General features: G+C 40.3%; 1 protein-coding gene across 5 annotated transcripts in view; it reads right to left on the reverse strand.

Moving 5' to 3' along the window:
- LOC128838685 (spondin-2-like) overlaps positions 1-14,262 on the reverse strand; it is a 115,428-nt gene that overhangs the window by 1,879 nt on the left and 99,287 nt on the right. For 3 of the 5 annotated variants that reach the window (XM_054031076.1, XM_054031077.1, XM_054031075.1), the window contains 8 exons: positions 12,925-13,045; positions 11,408-11,615; positions 5,058-5,121; positions 4,543-4,602; positions 4,143-4,369; positions 3,544-3,767; positions 3,022-3,213; positions 2,314-2,488 (listed from right to left, as the gene is read on the reverse strand). In XM_054031076.1, the coding sequence (XP_053887051.1) occupies positions 2,314-2,488; positions 3,022-3,213; positions 3,544-3,767; positions 4,143-4,369; positions 4,543-4,559 (835 nt within the window). In that variant the 5' untranslated portion in view covers positions 4,560-4,602; positions 5,058-5,121; positions 11,408-11,615; positions 12,925-13,045. Of the gene's footprint in view, positions 1-2,313; positions 2,489-3,021; positions 3,214-3,543; positions 3,768-4,142; positions 4,370-4,542; positions 4,603-5,057; positions 5,280-11,407; positions 11,616-12,924; positions 13,046-14,262 lie in introns of those variants that run through there. The other 2 variants (XM_054031079.1, XM_054031080.1) reach the window with 2 other exon arrangements.

Below are 14,262 nucleotides of genomic sequence, written 5' to 3' on the forward strand. Positions count from 1 at the left end.
TAATATCTCCTGAATTACTAACATTTTTAATGGAGTAGAAAAATGGACTTGTATAGAAAGCTTAAAAGAACTAAATGTTTAGTTTGTCTAAACAATGACTATTATCTCATCAAATGTATTACAAATATATTACATAACCTGTTATAGTTTGCTGCTATTTACAGCAGTGGTTCTCAAACTTTTGTACTGGTGACCCCCTTCACACAGCAAGCCTCTGAGTGCGACTCCCCCTTATAAATTAAAAACACTTTTAAAATATATTTAGCACTATTATAAATGCTGGAGACGAAGCGGGGTTTGGGGTGGAGGCTGACAACTCGCAACCCCCCATGTAATAACCTCATGACCCCCTGAGGGGTCCGGACCCCCAGTTTGAAAACCACTGTTTTACAGTATCTGCTATGGGGATGCCCAGTATTGGAACACTTGAGGGTGGGGGCGGGGGGTTTAACCTACACTGAGGCACATTAATTAACTTTGTGGGGAAGTTAATACAGCATGTTGCTCTAGTTAGAATGTCCAGTTACTCACATTTATGGGGAATTAAATAAAAATTAAATATTAATTAAATAAATAGTCTCTAAAAATACCATATTGTGACTTCCAACTCTTGGATCTTAAGCTTTCAGGACAAGACAAACCCGTCTGTCTTAGGCTAGGGAGCTGAGACCCAAGAATGAGAATCCTGCATGATATCTTCAAAGTAGCAGACTAAGGACCCAGTTCAGGAAGCACTTACATACGTTTTAAAGACCATCCCTAATAAGGAAAGCACTTAAGTACATCTTGAGCTCCTTTCCTGAACTGGGGCTAGAGTAAATAGTAATCCCTTCTCAAATGTTGTGGAGGAAAGGATATTATTCTATATGTGATTTGTGTCACCCAATTTGAATGATGGATGATCAGCTCTTGTTTACTAAGAAAACATTTTTTAAACTAGAAATCTGCTTGTTTTAAATGTACAAGTCAGGCCTTATTAACCATGGGGAAGGTAAGTTTTCTTTATTTATTAATTGTGAGGAAATTTGTGAAGCCCACCTTATGGTCCAAACTCCTGGCACAGAGCCAAAGCCAGAGAAATAGACTCTCCAGTCCCAGTCTGAAGCAGCTGGCATGCACTTGGGCCGTAGTTGCTACTACAGAATATGCAGGGAGTGTGTCCCATGGATCTCTCCTGTGCAGGATTTTGGTCTCTGCACAACTTTCTTAAGAAGTGCTCCACATTCCCCTTTTCTATGATCCTGTACAGAGAGTCACCAGAGGGTGCATAGAGTAAGCCTGCACAGGGCTCTCTACCGTCTGTCCTCTTTCCTCCAATCAGAGGGGATGTAGCATTTATGCTGAGTTTGAAGCTTAGAATTTGTCACTAAGACTGGGTCAAATCAGTGCTATGAACCTTCACTTACATGAGCACTAGCATTCACAGACAGTTTAAAAAAAGAATGCTGTGGTGGGATAAATATATTATTGTTTGAAATTAAATCTTGGCTTCACATGAGCATTTCAATAAAAATTTCAAACTCTACTTGGATACCTTGTTCTGTAGGTATCAGTTGCCATCATAATTCTACTCAAGCTGGTGAATTTTGTTTTCTTATTTCATATCAATATCAAAATACTTCTTACCAAGGAGAATATAGTAAATATAATCGTTTTGCGCCATTATGTCAGAACTCACAGGAAGGAAGCACTTTCTTTAGGATTTGCACAGGATTTGGGGAGCTGAGAGTCTGACAGAGTATCCCTTTCACACAGAACTGGTGGTTCTGTGGAAGTTCTATGGCTTGAATAAGACATGTGGATCTAACCCAAATCTGCGGATCCCTGGCCAGACATGAAGGCTTCCTCCCTCCCTCTCCCCATGTTTCTTTCGGTATCCTCTTCCTATGACATTTGGACTAGTTTATTGCCTTTACTGTTATTGTGGTCTCTGGTCTCTGTCACAGAGGTCCCAATTCTAATCTCACCTACGCTATGTTTACACTTGTGTAACTCCATTGGCTTTGGTAGAATGACTCCCAATTTATGCAGGTGTAAGTGATATTAGAATTAGATCCAGAGTACAGAGGAATAGTTAATGCTGTTCCACAAGGAAAAGGGTACAAAGAAATATAATGATCAGCTGCTTTTTGACTGGGCATGCCCCCGTTTTCTCTGCAGTTGCTGAAGCCTGTAGCAGGAATATTCCACATAACCCTATTCTCTTCCACAAGGCTTGCCAGATTTGAAGTTTTCTAAAATTTTGCTTCTCTCCTTTGCTGCTCAGTGAATGGGAACAAAAGGATCTAGTTGATCAAAGTACTAACCACTTACCTGAGACAGAGTCATCTATTTCATTGCCTACCGCAGTCAGGTTAGGCTGAGGACCAGGAAGACCCAGCTGGTTTCTTTTAAGTTTTACAATGGTTACTCGAGCAATAGGTGGCAAACTTTTTAGCTTGGGATAATAAAATGAGTTTGCTGGGTGACTTGGAGAGGAACAAGTGATCTATGAATTAAAAATAAAAGGAAGTTTATAGAAATAATATTGCCATGTTAGTAAGGATAGAAATTTTAAACAGAATATCATGTCTTAATTATATTCCTGGGCAAGTAAAACTCATATGAATTGGGGGTGCACAGTCTTTATGCACCCGAGACCCACAAAAAAGCTGTTTTTTCTTGTCATGAAGATAATTCCACTAACTTTTGTGGAAGGATTCTGGGACTGAGATCACACAAGAAATTGTTACTATTTTTGGATGGAGATACTGGATGGAGGGTAGTCAGCATGCACAATAATGCTTGGAGCAGGTTGATGGAGGAGACAAGAAGTTGTAGGTAGGGAATGCTGGCAGTGGCAAGGATACAGACTGGGGAATAATGGGTGCTGTAGTAGATGTGGTATTGTTATAAGGGGTCACAGAGGGTGCTGTAGTAGATGTGGTATTGTTATAAGGGGTCACAGAGGGTGGTGCTTCAGCTTCTCTATTCTTTCCCACTCCCGCAAGCCCTATATGTATACAACATACACACACTTACCTCTGTAACAGTATCCTGTGGAATAGTGGCAAAGTTTGGTGAGGAAAATGTGAAACCACTGTCTGTTCCAGCATCATATGGAAAAAGTTCTACTGTTTCTTGTTCTTTCCAATGATCTCCCTCACATAGATTTAGACTGTCAACACCCACAAACCAATCAGGGCTGGGCACAATTCGTACAACAAAAGAAACCTAGGAAGTGAAAGAAAAACATCATAATAATTAACAATCACCTGCCAGTCTCTACAGGCTTGGATAGCAGGAACTTCAGGGTCCGATTTCTAGTATAACAATGGGTCAGACATATTTCTGACTATTTTATTTGAGGGTTTCTAAAAGAACATATTCCAGTATGCTTTTTTATTTGATTTTATGTTCATAAAGTTCTTTAAAACTGGATTATCTTTGCAATTCCTTGCATTATAGTGGTAGCTATCAGTGGCATTTCAAATATCTCCTTTTGCATCCTACTGGCATAAAACTAGTAAGCAACCCTTAAAATGAAAATGTAAATGTACGTACTAAGGAGTGTCTTGAATGTGCTTCTAATTCCGCGAAGGTTTGTCCTGTACCACTGGAAATGGCAGGAGCTGAGAAGATTCCATGCACACTTTGAATTTTTTCTCCAGCTGCTTCTATTTCCTTCATTAATGTCCATGCTTCACCCTTTTCAGCAAAATCACGCACACCATTGCTGGCATATTCATCCTTTTTCCACATGTTATAGTCAGAACTATGGGTAACACCTATTTAAGGGAACACATTGCTCAATATAAAAGTCTGTTTTGGATTATCGTAATTGCTGCAATTTCTCTGTTTTATTTCTGATGTGGAACAATTTGGGTATTTACCTTTAGGATTTTCTAAAACATTTGGCTTATCACTGTTTACTTCAGCCGTAGCCGATTGAAAATTGAAGCCAATTGAAAACCGTTGTAGATTCTGTAAGTATTTTGGATGCTGCAAGTTCTGTATGTTATTGTTTATCTGTCAAGCAACATTAGTTTTGACTTTCATTTTACTAAAGGGAATTCTCAATAAATTCAAATAAAGAACAAAAAAAAGTAATCACAACTGTAGAAAGTTTTATCTGGTCTTGACACTGTGCACATTTCACTTACCTAGCAAGGAAGACCACTGTGCTGGAGGCCTATAAAGGGGATACTGCTTAGGGAAAGCAGCCTGACTCCATTTCCCTACAAAGACTATGCTGTACTTGGCAACTTCCTCTGCTGTGCAAACAGAATCATCACCCACAGGCAGACAGCTGGTATAGCCTAAAATTGTTATAAGCAGTGTCCAGATAACTTTACAGGAACTGCAGCCAAGCATCAGGTTTTCCATTTCCCTACACATGGAAAGAAAAAAAAGTGTCCATGTTAGCCTTATTAGTCACTGTAGATTCAAAACTGAATAACTGTAACCCAATGAAATTTAATATAGCGTAAGTTTTGAACTAGAAGAAAATACACATCCAATGCATTTAAAAACTTAATGCATCTAAGAACATATAGGACTTACAGAGTTGAAGTTTCCATGCAGTATGTTACAAAGCTGTAACTCTATCTCTGACAACTGTTTCTAATGGAAAATAAAAAAATATCTTAAACTTGTTCATGGTAATGAGTTTGAGGAAACATGTTTTTGATTTTCTTTTAAAATCTTATTAGAATCTTGAATTAATTTAGACTAGTAAATGTTTCTGTAAAAACATTAATGATACATGTATTATTTTAAAGATAAAATTAAATTTGAAAAGCATGGAGAAGGAACATAAAAGTTGAAGCAGAATTTTTAGAACAGATTTAAAGTCAAATACATTACAAATATAATTTATTACTTTGCGATCATATTTGCTATGAAAAAACATTTAAAAATTAACATAATTGCAAACATCCTTGCATCAGACTGAAACTAGGTTATTTAAAATCCCGCTTTTTAAATGCTTTTGTCCTTAGAGAAAACTGCATACACATAATTGAAACACTAATAGTTGTATAATACAGTAATTCATTAAAAGAGTTTTGAGTACTCACTAAATGTTTCCTCTGGAGCTCAGATACGGTGAGAGCACCTGCTTTTGCTGGCAGCTGAGCTGTTCTGCAAGAGAGGACAGTAGGAGTCTTGCTATTTATGCCTGAAGCTTTGGTCCAACAGTTATCGTAACCTTTAGACTTTCCAGTTTAACAAAATGAATTCCATACTGTTGCTTGATTTTTTTTATTCACGACCAGAATCTCCTGGAAGCCAGTTACTTCAGGTTGCTATTGGAAAATTGTGATGCTGACTAGACACAGAATGTTTTTTAAAATTATCTTAGATTATTACTAACAACTCAGGTTTTCTGGTGACTGTATAGTTCTCTGCACATCTTATTAATGCTTCTAAGCTATAAAAATGAACTGAGTCCAAAATTAAAATTGTTCTGGTGGAAATGCTTTAAATGAGAAGCATATTTCCTTGTACGTTTTATTGTCTGACAGATGCTCCTTCCAAACATTTACAGAGAGTGCTCTCACTCTCACATACCATATGTACATGTTCAAATAAGAAGGTGAAAACAGCTAAACAAATCTAGGGAAAGAGACTTAAATCATTTTATATAGTCACACATATCTACCCTGCAAATACGGATTAATTTAAAATAGAACAGTATATATCTTTGTTGTCAACAATACTGTACACTGTATGATCAAAAGGCTCTGTAATATTTTGGTTTATTTGGAAGGTGTGTTTTTTGGACGCTTCTTTGAGATTTTTCTTAGCTGTCTCCCCTTTAAAGTAAAAAATCCTAGATAACCATCTTAGTAGTAGTTAAATCATATATATTATTTAATGAAGTACTTACACTCACATCACTAAATGTATTTGTTTTCTATGCAAAAAGCTATAGATACCAGGTACAGTTAAGTTAAACAGCTAATACTCATTTTTAATTCTTTCCCCACTGCCTTTCCAAATGCCCTTAGGAAAAAAGGGTTTGTTAGAATGCCTGGAAGTGTGACTGATCAAGAGTCAAGTACACATCATGAAAAATGACCTGCCAGGAGACCTTCCCATTTAAATTGTGGGGTATCTAGCTTGAGCATGTCCTCTGATCACAAGCATTAGAGCATGGGACAAAGGCAATTATTCCTCAGGTAGCAAAACCCCAGTTATTATGGGTTTATATTCTGAAAGGAGGCTTGCAGACAGCCAGTTTTAGCTTAAAGGCACTACTAAAACTAGGGATAGATTGCCCCTTCCATAGGAAGTGGGAAGGAAAACTGAAATTTGTGTCATGAAGCTTACCCAGATTATTCTGCCTGGGGAGTGGGGTTTATAATGAGGCAGCTGAACAGAGGAGGTGTCAGCCACCAGTACCCACAATTCCTGAATATGTAGATGGATTTCATGAAATTCACTGGAGGCTAGGGCCATCTGTCCATGGTGTGATCCAAGGACCTCTTGATGCTGACTGGCAGAGGGCACAGAGGTGCATAAGGGTTACAAGGATCCCCTGGATCTGATATTTACATTCTAGTTCACCAGTGGGTGTCGTGTAAGGTTCTTCTTCGATTGATTGCAAACGTGTATTCCACAAAGATGTGCACATGCCTAGTGCGCCAAAAGTCAGAGAACTTTGCTGAGCAGTATCCGTTGGGGCGACACACATGCCTTTGGAACCCCATAACCTCTCCCATGGCTATTTAAGGGCCACACCACCCCAACTCCCCTCAGTTCTTTCTCACCACCAGAGCATTCTATGTGGTATAGAATCATAGGATTGGAAGGGACCTTGAGAGGTCATCTAGTCCAGTCCCCTGCACTCATGGCAGGACTAAGTATTATCTAGACCATCCCTGACAAGTGTGTGTCTAACCTGCTCTTAAAAATCTCCAATGATGGAGATTCCACAATCTCCTTGGGCAATTTATTCTAGTGCTAAGCTCATGTTTTGCTATCTCAGTACTTTTTCTGTGAATGCATGTGCATAGTTATAGAAAGTTACAGTAGTACCCTTAGTATTTAGTTAGTAGTCATTTAGTTAAGGAGAATTTAGCTTGGTGCAATGCCCTCGCCAGGTTTTAAGCACTGCCTGTTGTGTGGGGTGGTTAACCCTAAACACTCGGTACTTATTGTGCCTTGGAGATCCTATGCCCAGTCCAGAGCAAGGTCAACAAACTCTTTGGTAATCTCGCCTCCCAAGCTGCCCAGGCTGGAGACACGGACTGATGTTGCTTCATCTGAACTGGTTCATCCTGAACCGTTGTTCAGCAGCAGGTATTGATGCAGGAGATCCGATTGGCTCTATTTTCTTCCTCCTCTTCCTCACCAGATAATTCCACAGTGCTGGATTTGTGTCTGAGGATTGTAAGTGTTGTCAAGAACTCGTGAGGCAAATGGGTACAGGGCATTCAGGATGAGTTTGTTCAGTAGAATAGCCATAAATTGGTGGACATTATTCAACTTTCGGCACCAGGGAGGGTAGCTCTCTCTATAAATAAACCTATTTTGGAACCCACAAAAGCCTTGTGGCATACCCCAGCTTCCTTACCTCCTAGAGCGAACCATTCAGGTAAGTGGTACTTTGTCCCCATGCAGGGGTATCAGTGTTTTAAGTTCCATTTGGCTCCTAACTCTCTTCTTGTAACAGTGGCAAATGAGAGGTTGTGAAAAGGGAGGTATAAGTTGACACCTAAAGAAGTCTAAGGGGTTAGATTTAATGAGAAGGAAGATTTATTTTATCTCCTCACTATAGATGTGCATTGCTAATCAACAGCCTAATCAATAATAATACGTATTATCAACATATGACTTTGTCAACTGGGATGCGGTGTCCAAATTTACATATAAATTGCCAGAATCCTCCAGGGAAGAGTTTAAAGCCTTAATTGTGAAAGATCATCTAGTTGTTAAGACCTCACTGCAATCAGCACTGGATGTGCTGGACACTTCCTCCAGAACTATGGCCTCACCGGTAACAATGAGAAGAGCCTCTAGGCAGGGCCAGTTAGACAGGCAGAACTGCAGAGTCTCAATGCATGTAGGGAGGAGGGGTTTAGATTTATTAGGAACTGGGGAACTTTTGGGAAAGGGGGAGCCTATACAGGAAAGATGGGCTCCACCTAAACCAAAATGGAACCAGATTGCTGGCACTTAACATTAAAAAGGTTGTAGAGCAGTTTTTAAACTAAGGGCTGGGGGAAAGCCGACTGGTGCGGAGGAGCACATGGTTTGGACATCCCTTAGGAGAGGGATAGAGAATCTCTATGTCCTAGTGAGGACGAGAGGATGGAAAATGATAAAATACAGGCAGGATCTGATCAGAAACAGTCAAATAAAAAAGAGCCCCATTCAATTACATCGTGTAATGGCAGACAGCTAAAAGGAGACAAGTTTTTAAAGTGTTTATATACTAATGCTAGAAGTCTAAATAATAAAATGGGTGAACTAGAGTGCCTCGTATTAAATGAGGATATCGATATAATAGGCATCACAGAAACTTGGTGGAATGAGGATAATCAATGGGATACAGTAATACCAGGGTAAAAAATATATTGGAAGGACAGAACAGGTTGTGCTGGTGGGGGAGAGACATATGTGAAAAAGCATAGAATCAAATGAAGTAAAAATAATAAATGAATCAAACTGTACAATAGAATCTCTATGGATAGAAATTCCATGCTCTAATAATAATATAGCAGTAGGGATATATACTGACCACTTGACCAGGATGGTGATAGTTATTCAGGGAGATCAGGGAGGATATTAAAATAAAAAACTCAATAATAATAATGGGGGATTTCAATTATCCCCATATTGACTGGGTACACGTCACCTCAGGACGGGATGCAGAGATAAAGTTTCTTGACACCTCAAATGACTGCTTCTTGGAGCAGCTGGTCCTGGAACCCACCAGAGGAAAGGCAATTCTTGATTGATTCCTAAGTGGAGCACAGGATCTGGTCCAAGAGGTGACTATAGCTGGATCGCTTGGTAATAGTGACCATAATATAATTAAATTTAAAATCCCTGTGGCAGGAAAAACACCACAGCAGCCCAGCACTGTAGCCTTTAATTTCAGAAAGGGAAACTACACAAAAATGAGGAGGTTAGTTAAACAGAAATTAAAGGGTATAGTGCCAAAAGTGAAATCTCTGCAAGCTGCGTGGAAACTTTTTTAAAGACACCATAATAGAGGCTCAAGTTAAATGTATACCCCAAATTAAAAAATATAGTAAGAGAACCAAAAAAGAGCCACTGTGGCTAAACAACAACATAAAAGAAGCAGTGAGAGGCAAAAAGGCATCCTTTAAAAAGTGGAAGTTAAATCCTAGTGAGGAAATTAGAAAGGAGCATAAACACCAGCAAATGAAGTGTAAAAATATAATTAGGAAGGCCAAAAAAGAATTTGAGGAATAGTTAGCCAAAGACTCAAAAAGTAATAGCAATTTTTTTTAAAGTACATCAGAAGCAGAAAGCTTGCTAAACAGCCAGTAGGGCCATTGGATGATCGAGGTGCTAAAGGAGCACTCAAGGATGATAAGACCACTGAGGAGAAACTAAATGAATTCTTTGCATCAGTCTTCACAGCTGAGGGTGTGAGGGAGATTTTCAAACCTGAGCCATTCTTTTTAGGTGACAGATCTGAGGAACTGTTCCAGACTGAGGTATCATTAGAGGGGTTTTGGAACAAATTGATAAATTAAATATCAGTAAGTCATCAAGACTCAAATGTGAAATTGCAGAACTACTAACTGTAGTCTGTAACCTATCATTTAAATCAGTTTCTGTACCAGATGACTGGAGGATAGCTAATGTGACGCCAGTTTTTAAAAAGGGCTCCAGAGGTGATCCTGGCCATTAGAGGCCTGTAAACCTGACTTCAGTACCCGGCAAACTGGTTGAAACTATAATAAAGAACAATATTGTCAGACACATAGATGAACATAATTTGTTGAGGAAGAGTCAACATGGTTTTAGTAAATGGAAATCATCCCTCACCAATCTACTAGAATTCTTTAAGGAGGTCAACAAGCATGGGGACCAAGAGGATCCAGTGGATATGGTGTACCTAGATTTTCAGAAAGCCTTTGACAAGGTCCCTCAACAAAGGCTCTTATGCAAAGTAAGCTGCCACAGAATAAGAGGGAAGGTGCTCTCATGGATTGGTAACTGGTTAAAAGATAGGCAACAAAGGATAGGTATAAATGGTCAGTTTTCAGAATGGAGAGAGGTAAATAGTGGTGTCCCCCAGGGGTCTGTTCTGGGACCAGTCCTATTCAACATATTCATAAATGATCTTGAAAAAGGGGTAAACAGTGAGGTGCAAAATTTGCAGATGATACAAAATGACTAAAGATAGTTAAGACCCAAGCATAATGCGAAGAGCAAAAGGATCTCTCAAATCTGGATGACTGGGCAACAAAATGGCAGATGAAATTTAATGCTGATAAATGCAAAGTAATGCACATTGGAAAGCATAATCCCAACTATACATATAAAATTATGGTGTCTAAATTAGCTGTTACCACTCAAGAAAGAGATCTTGGAGTCATTGTGGATAGTTCTCTGAAAACATCCACTCAATATGCAGCAGCAGTCAAAAAAGCAAACAGAATGCTGGGAATAATTAAGAAGGGGGATAGATAATAGGACAGAAAATATCATGTTGCCTCTATATAAATCCATGGTACGCCCACATCTTGAATACTGTGTGCAGATGTGGTCACCCCATCTCAAAAAAGATATATTGGAATTGGAAAATTCCAGTTCAGTAAAGGGCAACAAAAATGATTAGGGGTATGGAACGGCTTCCGTATGAGGAGAGATTAAGAAGACTGGGACTTTTTAGCTTGGAAAAGAGACTGCTAAGTGGAGATATGATTGAAGTCCATAAAATCATGACTGGTGTAGAGAAAGCAGATAAGGAAGTGTTGTTTTCTATTTCTCATAACACAAGAACTAAGGGTCACCAAATGAAATTAATAGGCAGCAGGTCTAAAACAAATAAAAGGAAGTATTTCTTCACACAATGCACAGTCCACCTGTGGAACTCCTTGCCAGAGGATGTTGTGAAGGCCAAGACCATAACAGGGTTCAAAAAAGAACTAGATAAATTCATGGAGGATAGGTTCATTAATGGCTATTAGCCAGGATGGGCAGGAATGGTGTCCCTAGCCTCTGTTTGCCAAAAGCTGGGAATGAGCAACAGGGGATGGATCACTTGATGATTACCTGTTCTGTTCATTCCCTCTGGGGCACCTGGCACTGACCACTGTCTGAAGACAGAATACTGGGCTAAATGGACCTTTGGTCTGACCCAGTAGGGTCATTCTTATGTTCTTATGTTACAGAAATCTGCCATAGCTCCCAAGGTTCAACAAAGTATAGAGGACTTTACCTTCAATGATCAGTTCTTGTTTTCCAAAAAGACTAATGAGATGCTGCATTCCTTTAAGGACTCTCCAGCCACTGTTTGTTCATTGTGGGTTATACCAGAAGTTAAGAGTCATCATTATGGAGCTCAGCAACAGCAGCAGCAATACTGTCAATATTCCCAGCAGTACTTCAGGCAGATGGCTTATCCTGCTAGGCAGCAAGACTTCTCCCTGAGGAGACACAAGACACAAAGGAGAAGGCCCTCTGGTTCCAACTTCAACCAACAACCAGCTCATCCTCCATCAACTTTGGACAAGCTGCCAATGTGACTCTCCTCTCAAGGGCAGCATACCAGTCGTCAACTTCCTGACCATATTGCCTCCATTTGGGAACAGGCTGTCCCACTTCTACAGTACTTGGGAAACAATAACCACAGACAAATGGGTCCTAAGAACTGTGATCAGGGGATGTGATCCAATTCTTGTCCATCCCCCCCTTCCCACTCCTCTACCCTGTCCCTTTTCAGGAACCCCTCTCATGAGTCACTGCTTTGTCAGCAGATTCAGACTCTGAGATTCAGGATCCATAGAAGAAGTTACCCTTCAGTTTTGGGAAAAGGGAGTCTACTCATGTTATTTCCTGTTCCCCAAGTCCAAGGGAGGGCTGAGACCTATTCTTGACCACTGAGGTATCAACAAGTACATCAAATATCAGATTCTGTATGGTAACACTAGCTACAATCCTCCCTGCATTGGATCAAAATGACTGGTTTGCCATCCTCAATCTGAGAATTCCTACTTCCATATGGTGATTCTCCCAAGCCACATGAAGTTTCTTATAATGGCAGATCAACATTATCAATACACAGTCCTCTGCTCCATGCATATTTACCAAATTCCTGACTGCAGCCACAGCCTATCTCAGGAGAATGAGGATTCATGTCTTCCCATACCTGGATGATTGGTTAGTGAGGGCAAGTTTGAAGACCAAGTCCTTAAACTTCACTTCATGCTGAATCTCATCAATTTATTGGGACGATTTTGAACAGGGGAAAGTCAACAGAAAAAAATTGAGTTCATTGGGGCCATACTAGACTACAAGTTGGAGAGCTTTTCCCCTGCACAAGTGATTCCAAACAATTCATCACCTGTGTCTGTCCCTCCAATCTCATCATTCAACTACAGTCTGTGTGCCTGGGCATAAGCGTTTATTTACTCCACCATGGGAGATCCACTTCAAAGCTGGTTAAAATCTATCTGTCTATCTCTGGAGTTCCCAGTCATTGGACAGCTTTGTCCGAGTGCCATTGGTGATCCCGGAGTCCCTAGGGGGATGGACAGATCAAAACAATGTATGATAGGATATATCCTTTGCTCGTCCTCCACCGATCAAGACTACAGTTACTGATATCTCCACAATAGGTTGGAGACTGCATCTAGAGACTTTGAAAGCTCACTTCAAGCAGCTTTGTCAAGAAGCAATAAAGTTGTGGCTTTTTTTGCATCAAGGAATGCATTATTCTCATGGCTGCCCACTTACCAGGGGCCAGAATCAGTTGGCTGATCACCTCAGCAGGAATTTCTCCCAGAATCATGAGTAGCCCCTGAAGTGCAGTGTTCTGAGGCTCATCTTCAGAGAATGGGACATTCTGTCTGTTTACCTGTTTGCAATGAAAAACAAGAAAAAAAAAACAAGAAGTGCCATCAATTTTGGTCACAAGCAAGTCTCAGTCCAGGCTCTTTAACCAACACCGTCCATCTGAATTGGGGATCAGCACTGCTATATGCCTTCCCCCCACAATCTGCTCATCCTGCAAGTTATTCTCAAACTGAAGCAGATCATTCCAAACAGATACTCATTGTGCCAGCTTGGCCAAGACAATGTTGGTTCTCCAAATGTCATAGTCTAACTGTTCGGCCTCCCACACCTCTTCCCCTCCTTCCTGACTCAACACCATGATCAGACACCCGACACTGAACACTCTGTACCTCATGGCATGGAATCTGTGTGTTTAGATGGGAGGAAGGTTGATGTTCAGAAGCACTTCAATTAGTCCAATTTAATAGTAGAAAACCCGCTACTATCTCTCTCTATTCTGCCAAGTGGAAGTGTTTTTTAGTTTGGTCCAGTCTCAGGGAATTCAGCCAATGCTAGCCTGCATTCAGGACATTTTGGATTACCTGATACATTTTAAATCCTCAAATCTGTCTCTCAGCTTGTTGAGGGTCCACTTAGCAGCCATCTTGGCATTCCATCTTCCAATCCAAGGGAAGTCAATTTCTTTTAACTCCATGGTACTCTGAAAGAAGCAGTTCAATTGTGGGACCTCAACACTGTACTAACTGTCCTCATCAGACCTCCATTTGGCCCCAAGCAAGTTGTTCTCTGTCCTTTTTTCCAAAAGACAGCTTTTCTTCTTGCCATAATATCCACAAGGAGAGTAAGCAAACTGCAGGCTCTAACAGCAGGGGCTCCACGGACACAGTTTTTCATAGACAAAGAAATAGATAAGTTCATGGAAGATAGGTCCATCAAAAAACAGTGACTGAGGTTAGAGCACGGATGGAGACTCATGGCCCCCCAGAAATGACAATTGACATACATCAAGAAGGCTGGTTGTAGGCTCTGGTACTGATGCAGGTACCATTGAGACCAGCTCCAACTAAGATATTAGACACTCTACCTTAGAGACAGCCTCAAACTTTGTTGGTATCAGTGACACCAGAAGTCTATGCAGTAGTATGAGATTTCCTTTGCCTTTTGGTTCTGGACTCCCTTTTGCTGCAACAGGATTTGACTGGGATTACATAGGTGCTACAGTTGGTATCACAGCCAGATGACCTTCTGGCACCATCAACATTGCATGCAGCATCCTCA

Source organism: Malaclemys terrapin, chromosome 5 (genome assembly GCF_027887155.1).
Source record: "Malaclemys terrapin pileata isolate rMalTer1 chromosome 5, rMalTer1.hap1, whole genome shotgun sequence".
Taxonomy (NCBI): domain Eukaryota; kingdom Metazoa; phylum Chordata; order Testudines; family Emydidae; genus Malaclemys; species Malaclemys terrapin.